General features: G+C 38.2%; 1 protein-coding gene across 3 annotated transcripts in view; it reads right to left on the bottom strand.

The window, feature by feature from the left end:
* The window catches only part of LOC100648366 (solute carrier organic anion transporter family member 3A1), a 67,459-nt gene that overhangs the window by 8,942 nt on the left and 42,482 nt on the right, over window positions 1–16,035 (bottom strand). For 2 of the 3 annotated variants that reach the window (XM_012312697.3, XM_012312698.3), the window contains exons 2-7: window positions 11,057–11,364; window positions 7,227–7,427; window positions 5,110–5,163; window positions 3,954–4,059; window positions 995–1,211; window positions 108–251 (exon numbers count right to left, since the gene is read on the bottom strand). In XM_012312697.3, coding sequence (XP_012168087.1) covers window positions 108–251; window positions 995–1,211; window positions 3,954–4,059; window positions 5,110–5,163; window positions 7,227–7,427; window positions 11,057–11,268 — 934 coding nt within the window. In that variant the 5' untranslated portion in view covers window positions 11,269–11,364. The remainder of the gene's footprint in view (window positions 1–107; window positions 252–994; window positions 1,212–3,953; window positions 4,060–5,109; window positions 5,164–7,226; window positions 7,428–11,056; window positions 11,365–16,035) is intronic. The other variant, XM_048409268.1, reaches the window with a different exon arrangement.

The following is a 16,035-nucleotide window of genomic DNA, read 5'->3' as shown; positions in this document are numbered from 1 at the left end:
CTTTTTTTTTTTTAATTAGAATTTATATTCTTTTAGCAGGCGAATCACGAAATTCACATTTCTACGTGTAATATTATTCGTCGTTTCACAATTCATTAAACTCTCACCTAATCCCATATCTTGTTCGCGTAACGAAACACCACGACAAATGTTGTCCGAGCTAGAATTGTTTGCAGCCGTCATTAAATTGGGTTCGGCTGTGAAGTGTGGTACCATAAAGATCATCGATCCCAGTCCCATTATGACGGCGCCTGGAATGATTAAAAATAATGAATAACAATAATTAAAAAATATTTCATATAATTTACCTTGCAAACAGGCTTATTTTATTAGAACTTTAATATCAATTTGATCGAAGTACGATACTTGGTACAAAAGAAAGGGAAATATGGGTACTGTTTAAAAACTTACAAAATTTCTGTAAAAAGAAAGTTAATTATCTTCTCTACTCTACTAATTCTAGTGCTAGCTTTATCTAACAAAGACTGGATTATTGTTGTCCCAAGTATCGAATGATCTATTTTGTAGCGACAGGGCAAACAGTCAATGTTCGTAACATTCGCTTGAAACATAAAACTGTTTGCACAATTTAATAGAACACATCTATTTTAATAAATCGACCTTATCAATCTTATGGGATAAATGGAACACGAGAATAATTAGTGACGCAAAAAGTAAGGAATACGATATAATTATATATTGAAATATTTACGTTAACATGTCAGGATTGACCCAGCCTCCGCGAGAGTTAAATAGCGTTTCAGATTGTCCGGAAAGTGTCTTTCTTTTACAGACACGTCTTTTACAACGACGCATCTTTATACAAACAAACGTTGTGATTTTTAAAAACTTGACAAAACAAAAAGTTGATCATACGTAATTCGATAAAATAATATAAAACGGAAAATGTCGTGCAGCCATTATTTCTTTACAAAACGAAAGAAACTTTTCGGACGACCTAATAGATTCGAATACTTTTACGATGTATACTTACCAATAGCTATCCAAACAGGTATGTGTCTTCGGCTACCAAGATAGCTGACGAAGATGACGGTGATGACATTTCCAATTTCATAGGAGCTAGCAATGACGCCTGAAAGGCTGGACGGGATTTCGAACCTTTTCTCTATGGTCGTGATCACAGAATTTATGTAACCTGAACTAAGTGCTTGCTGCAGCGTGACGAGAAACGACAGAAGGAACACAAACACCTGGAAAAATCACCGGATGATCGTTCGTTAATGTGTGCTAATTGAACCTTGAGCGTCTCCGATGACGATTGCGAGTGCAAATTCGACGTGTTTCTTTGTTAGGTTTCCTGTTCTAAGAAGCCGCGAGGTAACTCTTGCTTCTACGACATCGCCACGTCTTGCACCATGTTTTAGTCACACACGTTGATTAAAAATACCGATGACAAATTTGCAAATGTTTATGGTGTCTGTGAAGTGTTTGGACATATTGGATATATACATTTATATTTCTTGTATTTTACATCTTAATATTAATATAACATTATATTTCCTGAAACGTAGTAAGTATCACAGCGAAACGCAAAGTGCTGCTACTACCGCGAAGAAGTTAAAAGAGCTTAACGTGGTTTACCGAAGGATCTTTCTCTTTTATATAGAAAATTATGGGGGTTATAGAGAATTTACACAGAACGAACTTGAAGGTTGTAAAACGATCGAAGAAATCAAGATTGTTCTAGATTGTTCGCAAGGTTACGTATGTACATCTGTGATTACCACCACCCGCGCTACGTATAACTCAAGACTTATACACTTTACGAACTTGTACGCTTATTTACACTTAAAGAGGAATCCACAGCTCCTCCTGTAATATTTATTTTTTTAACGCGTTTCTCTTTATCCATGAAATATGTGCGAATTATAAATGATAGAAGATCAATGAAAAATATCTGAATAAAAATCACGTATATATATATATATAGCAATTAATTTATAAAAGAATGTATACTTGTACATGATTGCATGTATCTCTTAAAAACAGTCAGACATACGAAATACTTTGGTTTATACGTTAATTTTGCCTTCGAGATGAAATATATTCTGAACATATGTTAGAGTCTATGAACAAATACGCTTATCGTGGACGAAATATCAATGTTATCATCTCAAATACTAAAACGTATTTCCTATGGAAATCGAAGGAGAGAAGATAAGAAGCTTCTGTTTCTGTGTTTACGGAATTTATATTATTTTATATAAGTCGATTAATATTTCGTAGAATAGACATTTCTACCTGGAAAGGCAAAAATTTGACAGCGTACTTTATCAGAGATATGTTTTTTCTTTTTTTTTTTTTTTTTTTTTTTGGTTTGGGTAGAACAAGCATTCTTTATCATGTAAAATTCAGAGATACGTGTACCTGATAATATCGATTCTTTCGTACATCCATGCTGCCGAATCGAACGATAAAACCCGATTAGATAAGCAAAAGCTTTATCGATTCCATCATTGTACCCTTGAGTGCATTTTAACTAACGAAGGTAAAATGCCGCTTTAACGTAACATTATGATCTTACGATGGGAACAGGATAAAACATTTTGCTGATAATCGACGTGCTGTGATTGATAAATCAAAGCTAAAATGCGCTCGATACGAACAGTTGTACATTTTGTATTGTCGAAAATCATGAATTTAATCATGTAAAATTACATGATTTTTATCGATGCACTAAAAGAAAAGGTAATTTACATTGATCGAAGATCAATTCTCGATGAATTCGGAAATTGATGTTGGTAGAAAAACGATATGAATAGTGTACACAAAGTAAGTGCATCTTATTGAATTTGATACAAGAAATAATTCTAAATCGCGATCTTAAAATTGAGCTTTCCATTTATTTGAGAAATTCAACTTATTCGGTCGAGTTTCAGCAGTTTTACAAATTTCAAACGATTGCAACATCCTTTCGTCTGATTTACGAGCATTTGGATATTCCAAGCATTTATTGTTACTTATGAAAAATTCTTCGTGACTGCAAATATAAATAAAGAAACCGGATAATCGGTAGACTAGAAGAGTTCGGCCGGATTTTTAGGCTAAACCTGTTCTTGCACGAGTTAACGAAATATCTGATTACGTTGCAATGTAATGGCAACGAACAATAAAACCACGCCAAATGAAAACGATGACGTCTTTGCCTCGTACTCTTACACGATGACTTAAAACCTTTCACAGAATGTCAGCAGCGTTTCAATGTCGTATCCTTTCGAAATGATGACTCACCGCACCTCGTTTTGCACATCCGTGTACCATATATGCAACAGATGTAAGTTGATTGGCGATTTCGAATTAATCGAATCGCTTCATTCGGAGACTGTATGACGAGAAAATGTAACATGACCCTTCCGTTAGAACATCACACACATAAAGCGATTTTTGGAAATATCTAAATGCTGTACGTGTATGAAATTTACCGTGTGCACTTCCAAACAGTTTATGCAATTTTAACTAGTACGACGATAAAAATTTGTTCAAGCGAAACAGCGTGGTATAAAGGAAAGCATACTATAAATATTACTAACGTTAAAGATTTTCTTTTTCTAATAAATAAGTAGAATTGCAGAGATTTAAAAATGTTGGTTCACAGTTGCTCACGAGAGTATTCGAACTCCTTGTGGAAATCTTAATTTCGTCTTGATAGTTGCAGCAAATGTCTTGTAATTTTTATGTACGTTCTCACACTCGTTACGAGCTTTAATTTCATTTAACCGTGATAACGGAGCGCCGTTATAGCGTGAATGCACTTTTAAAATGTCTCCTGCAAGAATCTCAAACACCTCATAAAAGATTCCTCCACAATAAGAGTCGAGATACTTTCGCGAACAACTCGCTGTTTTCAAAATAAATAAGTGGCGTTACGTCAACCGGATCTTGCAGGTCCATCGGGCGTTGCAGGAATTTTCGATAGAGTAACATTTGCGTACCTTTATTCCGGCGAATTTTTGTATAAAGGCCGGCCGGCAGCTCAGGATTCCACAGTCCTTCGAATCCGGATTAAACGGCGGAGTTTGCGCTCTCTCCTTCTCCGTCCTGCGTCGCCAGTCCATGCCAACAAGAAAAACGTGTTAAGAATTCTGCTACGGAATCGTCGGGTATTTTCGTATAAAGCGAAGGAACAAAGCGAGAAGCACGTGTGCGACTCGATTAATCCTTTAACTGCGAGACGCTGGCGACGAGGTGAAGAAACTCTTGGTGTTATTTTTGAAAGATCGACAGAATAAATTAAGAGAGCGTGAAATTTGAAAAACGATGATCATCGAAGATAAATTATTCTTGCTTTTCGTTTCGTTCGAATAATTTTTTGCCGATTTATTGTAGATTCACAGGATCTCCGGTTAAACATCGTTAAAGAAATTTCACATAAATTAGACGTGTAACGCGGAGAAGATTACTTCTGTACGATTTAATCGTAAGATTCGCAGCGGAATTCTATTCTGATTAAATCGATTAACGTCTCGTAATGTACAACAAGTTCGATCATTTCACGCGAAGTTCCAGATTGTTTACGTTCTCGGCAACTCGACTGATTGAAATATCTTTACCTTGCTATAATGCTCGGTCGTAATCGTATTAATTTCGAATTATTGCAGAATTTTATTATCCTCAATGATCGACTTCTGTTTAAGCCAATTGAACGTTACTTCGGATCACCAACAACTAGCAACAAGGCTACATCTGTCGGGTTGCTAGGATCGTCGACAGCCTACGGTCCACTTGGCGTCACTTCGATTCCCTATTTAAAATAAATTCTTCGTTCATCGCGACGCGACGCGTTGTTCTTAAAAGGAAATCCGGCTATCGCGTTCATCGTCCTAGCTTTTCACAATCTTCGTCTCGTGTGCAATTACTTGCGAAATTAGAGCGTAGAAAATAGCCTTAGAGTGTCTTCGAACGTAATTTTAGTCCAATCCCGGCGATACAGTTAAAGGATTAAAGAAGACGATCGATTCGATGGGAATATAATACAAATTAGAATGTTGTTAGTCGACTTTGCAGGATTTTGTTAGTTGATCATAATCGTCTCACTTTTCTTTTCTCTTTGATTAATTGTACTGTAAGTTTTAATCATGCCAGCTTTACCTGTCCACCATGGAAGCACTGGGATTCCTGCTGTGACATTTGATGATAAAATCTCTGAAAAAGTGTAAGAAGAAGAAACAGCAAGCATGAATAATACTGTGCCGAATGATGCACCGTGATTGCGTGCATATGAGTTAGGACAGATTGAAATTAACACAGAAGTATACGTATTAATCTTTGGAGACATAACAAATACAAAATGGCGATAAATATGACTAATATAGATTATACCGTATAGCGATATAATTAATAGTAATTATATGGGCAATTGCTTGGTGTACTCTGTCGACAAAACAGATATATGCATTTCACGCAAAAGATAATTTCAATTATTCAAGTACAACGTAGATACTACTACGAAAACATTTCCTGTACAATTAAATTCAAATTCATTTCAATAAAAATTGTAGCTTCGTTATCTCAGTTTTTTCTCGTTATAATTAAACGAGAAAAAAGGAAAGATAAAAAGGAAAAGATATGAAAACTTCCGTCCTTATTCGCTATACACGTTCTGTTCTACGTCTCCAAGAGATCAAGATACTTCAAGAATTGTAATATATACAAGTAGTGCATTCAGAGAAACATTGAATTTATTTACTCGTTTTAACACACCCTTAAAACCTGATATCGTATCTTTACAATTATTCTTGCAACACGTTCGAAGATTACGAGAGAAGAACTTCCCTATTGTTTTACAAGGAAACAGTCTCGTATTATTAATATCTCCTGTATATTTTGTTTTTGCAGCTGAACTCGCGCATCTTTTTATCTCCATCAAAATTTCCAAAATATTGCTCGTCTTGATAATTATGTTTTTGCCTTCTATGGAACTTTGTCAATGTATCGGGCGTATTTTTAGAAAATTTACTCCTTTGAATCGAATAGCTCGTTTTCATTTTCGAATATATCATATCGCGACACGTTAATATTAAAATTCTCCTGTCTGATCGTAAAGTGACAGTTAAATCGGAAGATGGTGAAAAATATTTTCACCATATCTTTCTCCGTTTTCGTTTTTAAACGAAACGCTCGTCTATCCTCTAACGTCGTTCCTAACTTCATTCGGATGACTAAATTTATGATAATAGGACTCGTAACAGGACGTGCCTATGACACATATAACACTGCTATAAAAGAATCTATTTCACGAATAACCGTGTCATGGTCAGATTGGTGCTTTCACTTTTCACCTTTTCGAGGGTTACAGCTTGCAATTTTTACCACGGTCGTTTAGAAACCATTTGTGTATGTAAATTCGCGGATGGACTGACCGTGCTGCAGAAATCTCCGATTGCGTAATAGAAAGAAACGCCATAATATTTTCACGACTCGCTTCTTAGCGTCTCGCTTTCTCTTTTTCGTCTTCGTTCGTGACAATTTCGTTCTGTTCGATGTCATTCACGATTGTTACTTGTAACACAACGTGTACATCGTAGTCGATGACGTATAACCGCGGAAGTTTATTTTCGTTTTTAATAAAAAAAAAAAACGAGCGAAAAATGCTTCCAAGTCTTTTTATGGAATTCACAGTGAAAATCTAAAAAATAAACATAAAATCCAACTATCCGCAGTTGCTTCGAGTTCTTCCTCTTTACGTGAATAATAACAAACAAAGCTAAGTAAGAAAAGATAATAACAAGAAAAACGTATGAGATTTTCGAGGCATATTTTTACAGATTTTTTTAATCAAACTTCGTACTTTCAAAAACCTTGAAACTACGACACTAAAAAGAAGATAAAACTGCGTTTTTCTGATTACTGGCCGATAATTTCAAAATGTTGAACGATGAAAACGATTCCTATAGGACGAGCGAGATTCTTTCACGCTTTCCATGCGCCGTTCGAACCAAGTGATACAACTCAAGTTCAAGCCCGTCAAATGTTACAATTTTCATTTATTATACACTGATAAATGTAATAATAAAGAAGATTTATATTCTGATAATAGAAATACGAGTATCGTACAGATCTTTCTCAATATACTGTGATCATAGATTCGCTAGTTCCTAACAGTTCCTATTAACAGCGATGTTAATTACCGCATGACGACGTTATTTTTTAACAAGATCCGCAACAAAATGAATATCCCTCGTGTTGTATGCGTCAGTTATACTCACCTATGGTCCACGAGGCCAGAACTGGGATTTCTACTGTGACACCTGATGACGGTGTCGTGAGTCAGTCTGCTACCGGTTGCCTGCAGTGGGTCTGTGGTTTCGTCGGTTCCCGTGGTCGCACTCTCCGCGTACAGCCCAGTCATAGCGTACATGCTTTCGTTCCTTCGATGTCCGGCATGGTAATTGCTGCCAGACTCGGACCTGGAAATGCAATAGACGATCAACGTGTAATTTGGAAGTGATCCATTAAGCTTCCACTCTTGTTCTTGTTGACCTCGATAAAGCGGCCATCCAATCGTCCGCTACATACGTTGTAAATTAAGTGTCCAGGTCTGGCGTTGTTGCGTACAAGATCAAGGATTCAGGAGTTGGTCAATTCTTCACGAACGATTAGGAATTGGGAATTTCTTCTTTCTTTCCTTTTTTCTAAAGACGACTCATAAGACGACGGAATACGTAAATGAAAGAATCGAATAAATCTCATTGGAAGTTTCGGTTTTACTTTCTTTAAACATTAGTTAGGTTTAAGTCGATAGTTGTAGTAATTGTGATAATTAACCGTCGACTGACTTTATTCGTTTTATGTTCAGAAAATAAAAAAGTTTATCGATTGTCGGACGACTTCGTCTCTCGTCGTATTTATCTTGCGCGTTGAATTTACGATGATTCGACCATTTGATCAAAAATTACGGGTCTTCTTTTCGGAAAGCTTCCTGATAATTCCGTTCCGATTTGGCTTGTCGATGGACTGACAAATTTATAGATTTTACATCTAAAGTGTTTCATATTTTTATCGAAATAGACGAGGAAATTCTGAATGGCATCGATAATACTGGTAGCAGATACCTCGCAATTTATTCATATCGAGATGCGAATCTTCGATATAGTTCCGGCTGCAACTCGTGTGATTTCTATCCACTTTGATGTTTATTTTAGCTGATCGATGGAAAGAAACGCGTAAGCTTTCGCGAGTGTCTATTTCCGTACAATTGTCGATGATTCGGTCGATTTCGCAGTGGTACCTGAAGTCATCGTTCTAAGATCATCGTGCATCATTAGCATACGAGCACGCCAAAATCCTCAGATGTTTCTCAGTTAAAAGTCAAGAGGAGATCGCAAGGAGAGGCAGCGAAGGTCAATTAGATCTTTCTACTTCCTCCATTTTTCATGAGGTTAAATTTGAAGATCGATGATTTACGTCACTTTCAATTTAGAGCGAACCAAGAACATTTGCAACGAGGCTCGCTCAAGATTATAAAATTTGAGAAACTATGCGAGTCTCTTCGATGAGAATGAAAATTGATAGCGACGAACGAAAACTATAGAATATTTGTTGAATGAGAACGAGAACAAACTTGCCATAACATTAATTCTCTCAATATTTAAAAGAATTTATTCGAACATTACAACTGTTCGAATTTTTAAAGTAGCCTCTTTCCGAAAGTTAGAAAACTCAATTTCAATGATTTCAAGCGATGACGAATCAACGTCAATAACGAGCTACTAAAATCGCGAACGTTTCTACTTTGTAAAAACGTTTCGAATCTTTTATTGACAGTTTCCTCGCGACAGTTTCAAATACCAGATTAAAGGAAACATCAACTAAAACGTTTTATGAAAAGGACATTTACCTTCCGCTTTAGGAAAAGTGTTGATAATTGAACTAAAAATAAATATCAATTTACTGTCCTTTCTATAAAGCAACCTCTACATTTCCGATACACATTTGACAAAGTTCTATTCGTTGGATATAAAAACGACAGATTGGATAATCGTCGTTCATAAATAAATTCCTGTTTACCATTTACGCCACCTTTGCGAAACTTTCGATCAGTAGGTTAAAAAAGTATTGATCGGTTACCCTTCGTCTGTCTGAACGAACCTTCAAAGGCAGAGTTATCGTAATATGGAGAAGTTAATTTTATTTTTAGTAGCCGATGGGCAATTAACTCGTAACGATAAAAATAGCGTTTGTCGCCGAAACAATCGAGAAGGGTTAACACCGAGTGAGGAGCTTCTGCGCTGATCAACGTAAATAGCGAACGATTGGGCTACCTTAGCACCCTAGACTGCTGCATAAGCTTTCATTATCTACGTTGCATCTTGCTCTCGATACATAGGCAAAATTTAATTAAAACGAGACGTACAGTTTATAAACAGAAAATGAACAAGAAAGAGGCTCGAACTTTTATACCTAAACGTACACTGGTCGAGACAAGTAATAATACCGTAGAAAATAGCCAGGAATATTCGAAGATAGTAAATGAAAGGAATATCTGAAAAAATTTAATTAGAAACTCTTTCGAGAAAATAAAAAAAAAGAAAAATAAAAATGAGAGAGATTTTCTCTTAATTTTGAGGTTTGCGGTCTGAGCCTCGTACAACAGGAAATTCATATAACTCGGGGAACGTTATACGGTATACTATATACCTGTGGTAAGTATAAGCAATAATCTTGGACATAATAAAACGCGAATACCGCAGGACAGGAAGTCGGTTGCGTGGTCACAGGCGCAATTTCTCGGTTCCTGTCTTGTTAACGAACAAGAAAGGGAGAAGACAAACAGAATCCTGGAAGCCCCTGAACGCCGAACCTCTACTTATCTAAACATTACACGCAGAGCTCCAGTCGGAGGATCATATTACTTTACAACCTAACAAGAACCTTCCCCCGTGTTATTTGAATTTTTTTTCGCCCCATCTAAGGGGATAGCTCTGCAATACCAGCGCCCGCAAAAAATCCATATCCACGTCTATGGTTTTCTCTGATTTAATCCTCCGAGCGGTCCAAGGATACGCGAGCTTATACTATTTGGTTATACTACTGCATTTTGGCATAAGCGGCAACGAGCCACCTGTGTTTTCTAGTTTCCGTTTGTCGTTGCTGCTGCTACTTTGAAAGAAAAAATGAAAACAGCGAGAACATTTCATGCGGAAATAGTGGACAAATTGTCAAAAATAATTCTGCGTAAACGACAGACGAAGAAAAGGTACACGAAAGGTATGGAGAATGGAAGTTTCCCATAGGTCTAACAGTATCGCGTAAATATACGATGTATCGCTGGATGAGTGGTGCAAAGATCATCAAAGGGGGAAGGAATCAAAGGGGATTGTAGATGCAGCGACGGATTGAAAACACGAACGAACGAGCGGCCTTCGTTTACGAGAGAATCGAGTTTGGAAACTTCAACTCAGGTTGGCGCGTATTCAAATTTCGGTGAGGCAGAGTAATGGGAAAACGGTGATAAGCCGATGAGCAATGTAATAAAAATGATAATAAAGAGACTGCCTTTTTAATATTAAAAAGTCTTAAAATTGATAGAAACGTTCGCGCTGTTGAAAGTTCAACAATTGAAATTTAAACTTTCAGTCGTTCGAAAGACCCTGGCTATGCGTCTACTTATTTAAATCACAACGTACGATTTCAGCGTCGAAGAATAAAGACTAACCAAAATTCGGACGAAAGATTCGATCGATAAGAGTTCGCCTAAACGGGCTACGAGTCCCTGTTCAAAAATAAAACCACGTTTATCGTTTCGAATAATTGTCCCATAAAGGTAAAACCGAGAAGTCTTATAACAAGCGTGAGAATTCACACCCGTAGACCCTGAAAAGCAGTTTTTCCACTGCGTTCTTTCAACGAAAGGCAAGGTCCCCTGTATATTACGTTAGACTCGCAAGAAGAAGGGAAGGAAAGAGTATTAAGGAAAGAGAGGAAAAAAAAAGGAGAAAAAAGGAGAGAGGAGAGAAAGGAGCTGAGACTCTCGACCTGGACGAAGGTAAGCAGCAGAGAGGGCAGGTAAGGTAGAGTTCGAAAAGGCGAAAATCACCTTTTGTGGCCGAAACCACCGCCGCTGCTCTCGTTCCTCTTGTGGCCACTCTCGGATCGTTTGTAGCCAAAGGCACTGGATATGCTCTCGGCGCGTTTGTGACCGCTCTCCGAGCGTTTGTGGCCGATAAAACCGCCGCCGGATTCGGTGCGTTTGTGGGTGAACATGCTCGAGCTCGAGCCGTTCCTCTTGTGCCCGCTGGTGGACGCCATTTCTTCCTTGTCCGCCACTTCTTCGCGGCCCTCGGCTTCCTTTCTACCAAGATCGTTGAATTACGGCTCAGCCGGCGACATTTTCGAACGAGTTGCCTGAAACCAAACCGATAATTCTCTGGTTAGTCTATTGCTCGATTTTATTCTTCATCTACTCTAATTTCCATTGATGGATTTTCGTTCGACGAAGGTTTCGATATTTCGTCCCAAATTCTCCAGGATTCTGAGATATAATTTTGGGTGCACTTACTTTTATGGGAATATTTATAAATATTTTTGACGTATATTCTTTATCGTATATACACTGTATATATTTAGGTGCCTCTTGCCACGCTATACAAAATTTATTTATAATCTTTACTGTATAAAAATTGTTTTCTTTTTTTATGGAAATACGAAGAAAGGCCATAGGCTATTCGATTATCATTGCGTTTGTTATTAGCGTCGTATAAGGTTCTGACGTTCTAAGCTAACGTGATATAAAATTAATTTTAGACTTGCATAATTAACCGATTGGTTAAACAGAAAAGTTATTGCATATGACAAAAACCTGTACTGAAAATCTGTACTACATGGATAATTAATTATATAACTGAAACGCTAATAAGAAATACAAAGAAAAAGAAAGGAACAGAGCTCCGTTCTTCCGTAATAACCGCGATGATTTTCTAAACCGATGGAGAACGATGAACTCTCTAGCTAAACTAAATTGAGAGAAACAAAGTTCTCGGTACTTGGGAATTCTAACGACGTCACATCGCTCGTCTGTCTGCTGAACCTAACGCGACGAAGATTGTCGCGAACAAAGGAAACTCGTGACGTCTGATAAAAAGAAGCTACGCTGTAACGATATCATCCTGTTTTTATTCCCTTTATCTACGACTTCGTTTCGAAACGGTCCGTCACTAGTACTCTGCTCTTTATTTTAAAGTCTATTTATCGAAACTATGTCGTTAGAAATACAAAGGTAGCGAATAGCGACGCATCGTCGAGGAATACGAAATCCCAGGGATCGTTTCATCGGTCGTCTCGTCGCGTGTGCATATTATACGTCGAAGTTTCGCGCCAAAGTTTATCGCTGGGAACAGTTTTACTCGTCGCACGATGTCGCGGCAGAGAGAACAGCAGATACAGTTATACCGGCGCTGCCTTCGTTAACGAAGATGACAGCGTTTCTACTTGTGAGCGAGCTCGCGTTGTTGAACGGCCCTGACCTTACCAGAAGCAGGTTCGTTGAACTGTTGAATACAGAGATGTCAATTGATCGTATGATCGCGTCAAACGTTGTCGACACGTGGATTTCCCTCCTTCAATGCCTCGTCTAGGTTTTATTTATATGTATAAACGATCAAATTAAATCGATAGTCGTTTCGTTAGTAGGCCGTGGCTTCTGCCCATGTGGTGGAAAATAGACGCGTGCAGTGGCTCGTGAAAGTATTCCAACACTTGCGGATATTTTTTATGAATACACATACATACTTGTATGTTATATATATAATGTTTTGAAATTTTCTCGGTATACTATAATGAGATTCAACCATCAAAATTATACGTATACTGGTCAAATTTGAGAGAGATTTGAAATTTTAGGAGGGGATTAAGCAGTTAGCTGTTAACACCCGTTAGAAAACTTTGAAAAGCGTGTACCGAAAATGTGTCGCAGAAAGTAAGCGACGATAGAAAACATACTTGTCAAATACAGAGTATTCGTGGCTGTTATAATATAGAATTAAGTTGTAACGAAAGGACCGTTTTATTTTTTTAATTTTATTACCGACAGGGCTCGTCGCAAGGCAAAATATCGCCGTTTCTTCGTGACGAGTATACTCGTCAAAAATAGTTCTGGTTAACATCTCTGTTCGGAAGAAATTCGTCGCGTATGTCGAGTTAACGTTCGCGGTAGCATCTTCGCGAATTTTCCTATTTTGAAATTTGTATCCCTTACAATCTTTAGTCTTCCTATAAGTTTCCCATTTCTATCTCCTTCTTCCGCTTTGTACAAGGCAGAAGCTCGTTAAAACAAGCAAATACGATCAAGGGGATACGTGTTCACTTTTCCAGAGATTCAGACTGATTACAACGGTGATATTCTTTGTCTCTATCGTTCGTCAATCTCTTCATCGTCGTTCTCTTTTTTAATTCAACGTGTTCGCTCGTTACGCAATTAGAACGTGTCGTTCCAACGCCTAAACGTTTTAAGTACAAAGAAAAGTATTTCATTTTCCAGCATCTCAGACTGCCTTAAACAGTCATAAAATTAATCGACGCAAAACCCAACGTAATTCCACCGAAGCCGAAGAAATCGTAATGTTACTGTTCGCAAACGATTCCACTTTCGCAGATAACCTCGAGCCGAATAATTCAGTTTGTGATTCCCGAAGTGTCCATCCACGACGAATCGTTGTCGTCCAAGTCGTACCTGTCGCAAGAGCAACGGGCACCAGACGACGAAAGTTTCGAATTAACTTGTGCAATTAGCTCGTTACGTAAACGGCGTGCGGTTCGTTTCATCGTGGTAGGAATTGATTAATTTGACGCGAACTCTCGAGTTCCGACTTAACGGACTTCCGTGGCGACATCGCGCAAAGAATCGTCCTGGAGAGCCGGGAAAAATTTTGACAGACAAAGGGTAAAAGTACGGAGCGAAATTTTATCTGTCAGCTTGTATTATTCGCCCTCGTCCTGTATAACCCGAACGTGGTACATGTTTTCAAGCTTCGGCGCACGTTCGTCGTCATTTTAGCTTGTACAGTTAACAGTTTTTAGGAATTTCGTCCGCTCTTTGGTTAATTAGACAAAAGGAACGAAAACATTCGTAGAAAAAATCAACTTTGTACAGTATTTTCGTAAATACGAATTTTTAATACAACGATACGAACACAGAAAGAATCGCTTTACTGCGCTATTTCCGTAACGTTCGCGAATTTCCATTATTATTAAACACTGGCGTGCAGTATGCCGTACAGATTGCACGTGAACGATAAGAACGTGCACCGCTTCTGAACGTCATTTCTGAAACTCTATATATTTTTACCTTTCGGTTATCGAATTTGAATCTTTGAATCCCACGCTTCAACCTTAATTCCTCCGTTGACAACACGAACGTACATGATTGTGAAAAATTAAAATATCCATTGAATCTTTGTTCTTAATTACATCGATAAAACGGTCTAAATCGTATGCCTGGAGAGTAATAAAAGACAAGGATTTTCGAGCGCTATTTTATTTTAAACTTCCTTATATTAAAAAGACGAAGTAATCACTATATTCCTTAATAATCTCCATCGTGGGCAAAAATTAATCGAACTTGTTCGTTCCAAGTTCGTTTTGTCTATTCAAGGACTTTCGTAATTCCGATGAAACACGAAAGGCTAGCGATAATTATTTATCAACGGCAAGAGATCGACGACGAATCGATCATCGGTATCACCCACGAATCGACCACGAAACAAACATTCCCAAACGCTACTTTAAACACGTTAGGATACCGTGGTTCAGACATGTTTCGCAAAAGAAAAACGTTCGCTTTTAATTAACATTTTACCGACCGCTAGCGGTTCAACAGCATCCGATCGGCAGCTCAGGCGCGGATTCTCCCTGGCGCCGGTTCTGTTTCGGTTTAGACTCTCCAATACTATTCTTTTCGTTCATCGCGAACGGTAAGATTTCAAATTGGTATAAAACTGTGGGAGTTTACAAAGCAAAGCAACTGACGCAATTGAGCGAGGTACTTTAGTACTAAATAACAAATTGCTGCTCAAATAATGAGAAAGATTACCGACGACAAAAAGCCGATTAACAGGCTATCGGTCGGTAAGCGTCGGCGACAAAAACCGATTAATCGGCTATCGATCGGTAAAGTGTTAACATCGCACTTTCGTACTACCATATATTGGATTGGCAACTAAGTGATTGCCGATTTTGCCATTAGGTGGTATTGACAAAATCCGCAATCACTTAGTTGCCAACTCAATAACTCCTACTACTGCGTAACGACATCATCACGGGTTGTACAACGAAAAGAGGCGAAACCCTATACTATACTAATCACCGCATGTAAAAAGCTGAAAAAAATGTGATTGTAATCTGGAAAAGAAAATTTTGCACGAAATATACAAGAAAGCCAGTCGAAGAGAGGAGCAACAAAATCGTTAGCGTTATTACGTTAATCCCTTAGATCACGCCATCAGCCTGTTATCAACATCCAGCGCTATTTATCCTTTGCACGAGCATGCTCCTCCGAACGTATTAAAAGTACATAGAAAACAGATCGATCGTCGATTAACAAGTTAAAAAACAAATTCTTCTGCGTAACAGCGTGCCGATGAACGCGTACAAGCGACGAAGACACTGTTACACATGCAGCTTCGCATTCTCGAAAGTTGACCGTCGCTTCGTCCCTATCCACGCCAACACACATGGAGCATATTTTTCGCAGCGTGTTTTTAGATTATCGACCGGCCACGCCCTTGATTTCGTACCGATGAAAAATTGAAGCGTGGTATACCGTACGAGTAGCATAGGCTCACTAACGAATTCAAAGTCAGGGATACATCGTAATGATCCGCAGGTATAGCGAGGCACGCGTGCCACCGAGTAAAACCGCATCAGCTGTTGACGCTACATCGACTTCCGGCGAACTTCGGACTGAAATATCATTCATCGGCATTGCGGGATGTAACGCGCATACATACTTTTGTCAGCCATCGCGTTACGTAAGAACGTAATTTTTATAACAAGTTGATTACGATCACGATCGAATATGTA

The sequence above is a fragment of the Bombus terrestris genome, chromosome 10 (genome assembly GCF_910591885.1).
Source record: "Bombus terrestris chromosome 10, iyBomTerr1.2, whole genome shotgun sequence".
Taxonomy (NCBI): domain Eukaryota; kingdom Metazoa; phylum Arthropoda; class Insecta; order Hymenoptera; family Apidae; genus Bombus; species Bombus terrestris.
Note: the sequence above shows the minus strand (reverse complement) of the source record. Positions and strands in the feature narration are given on the sequence as shown.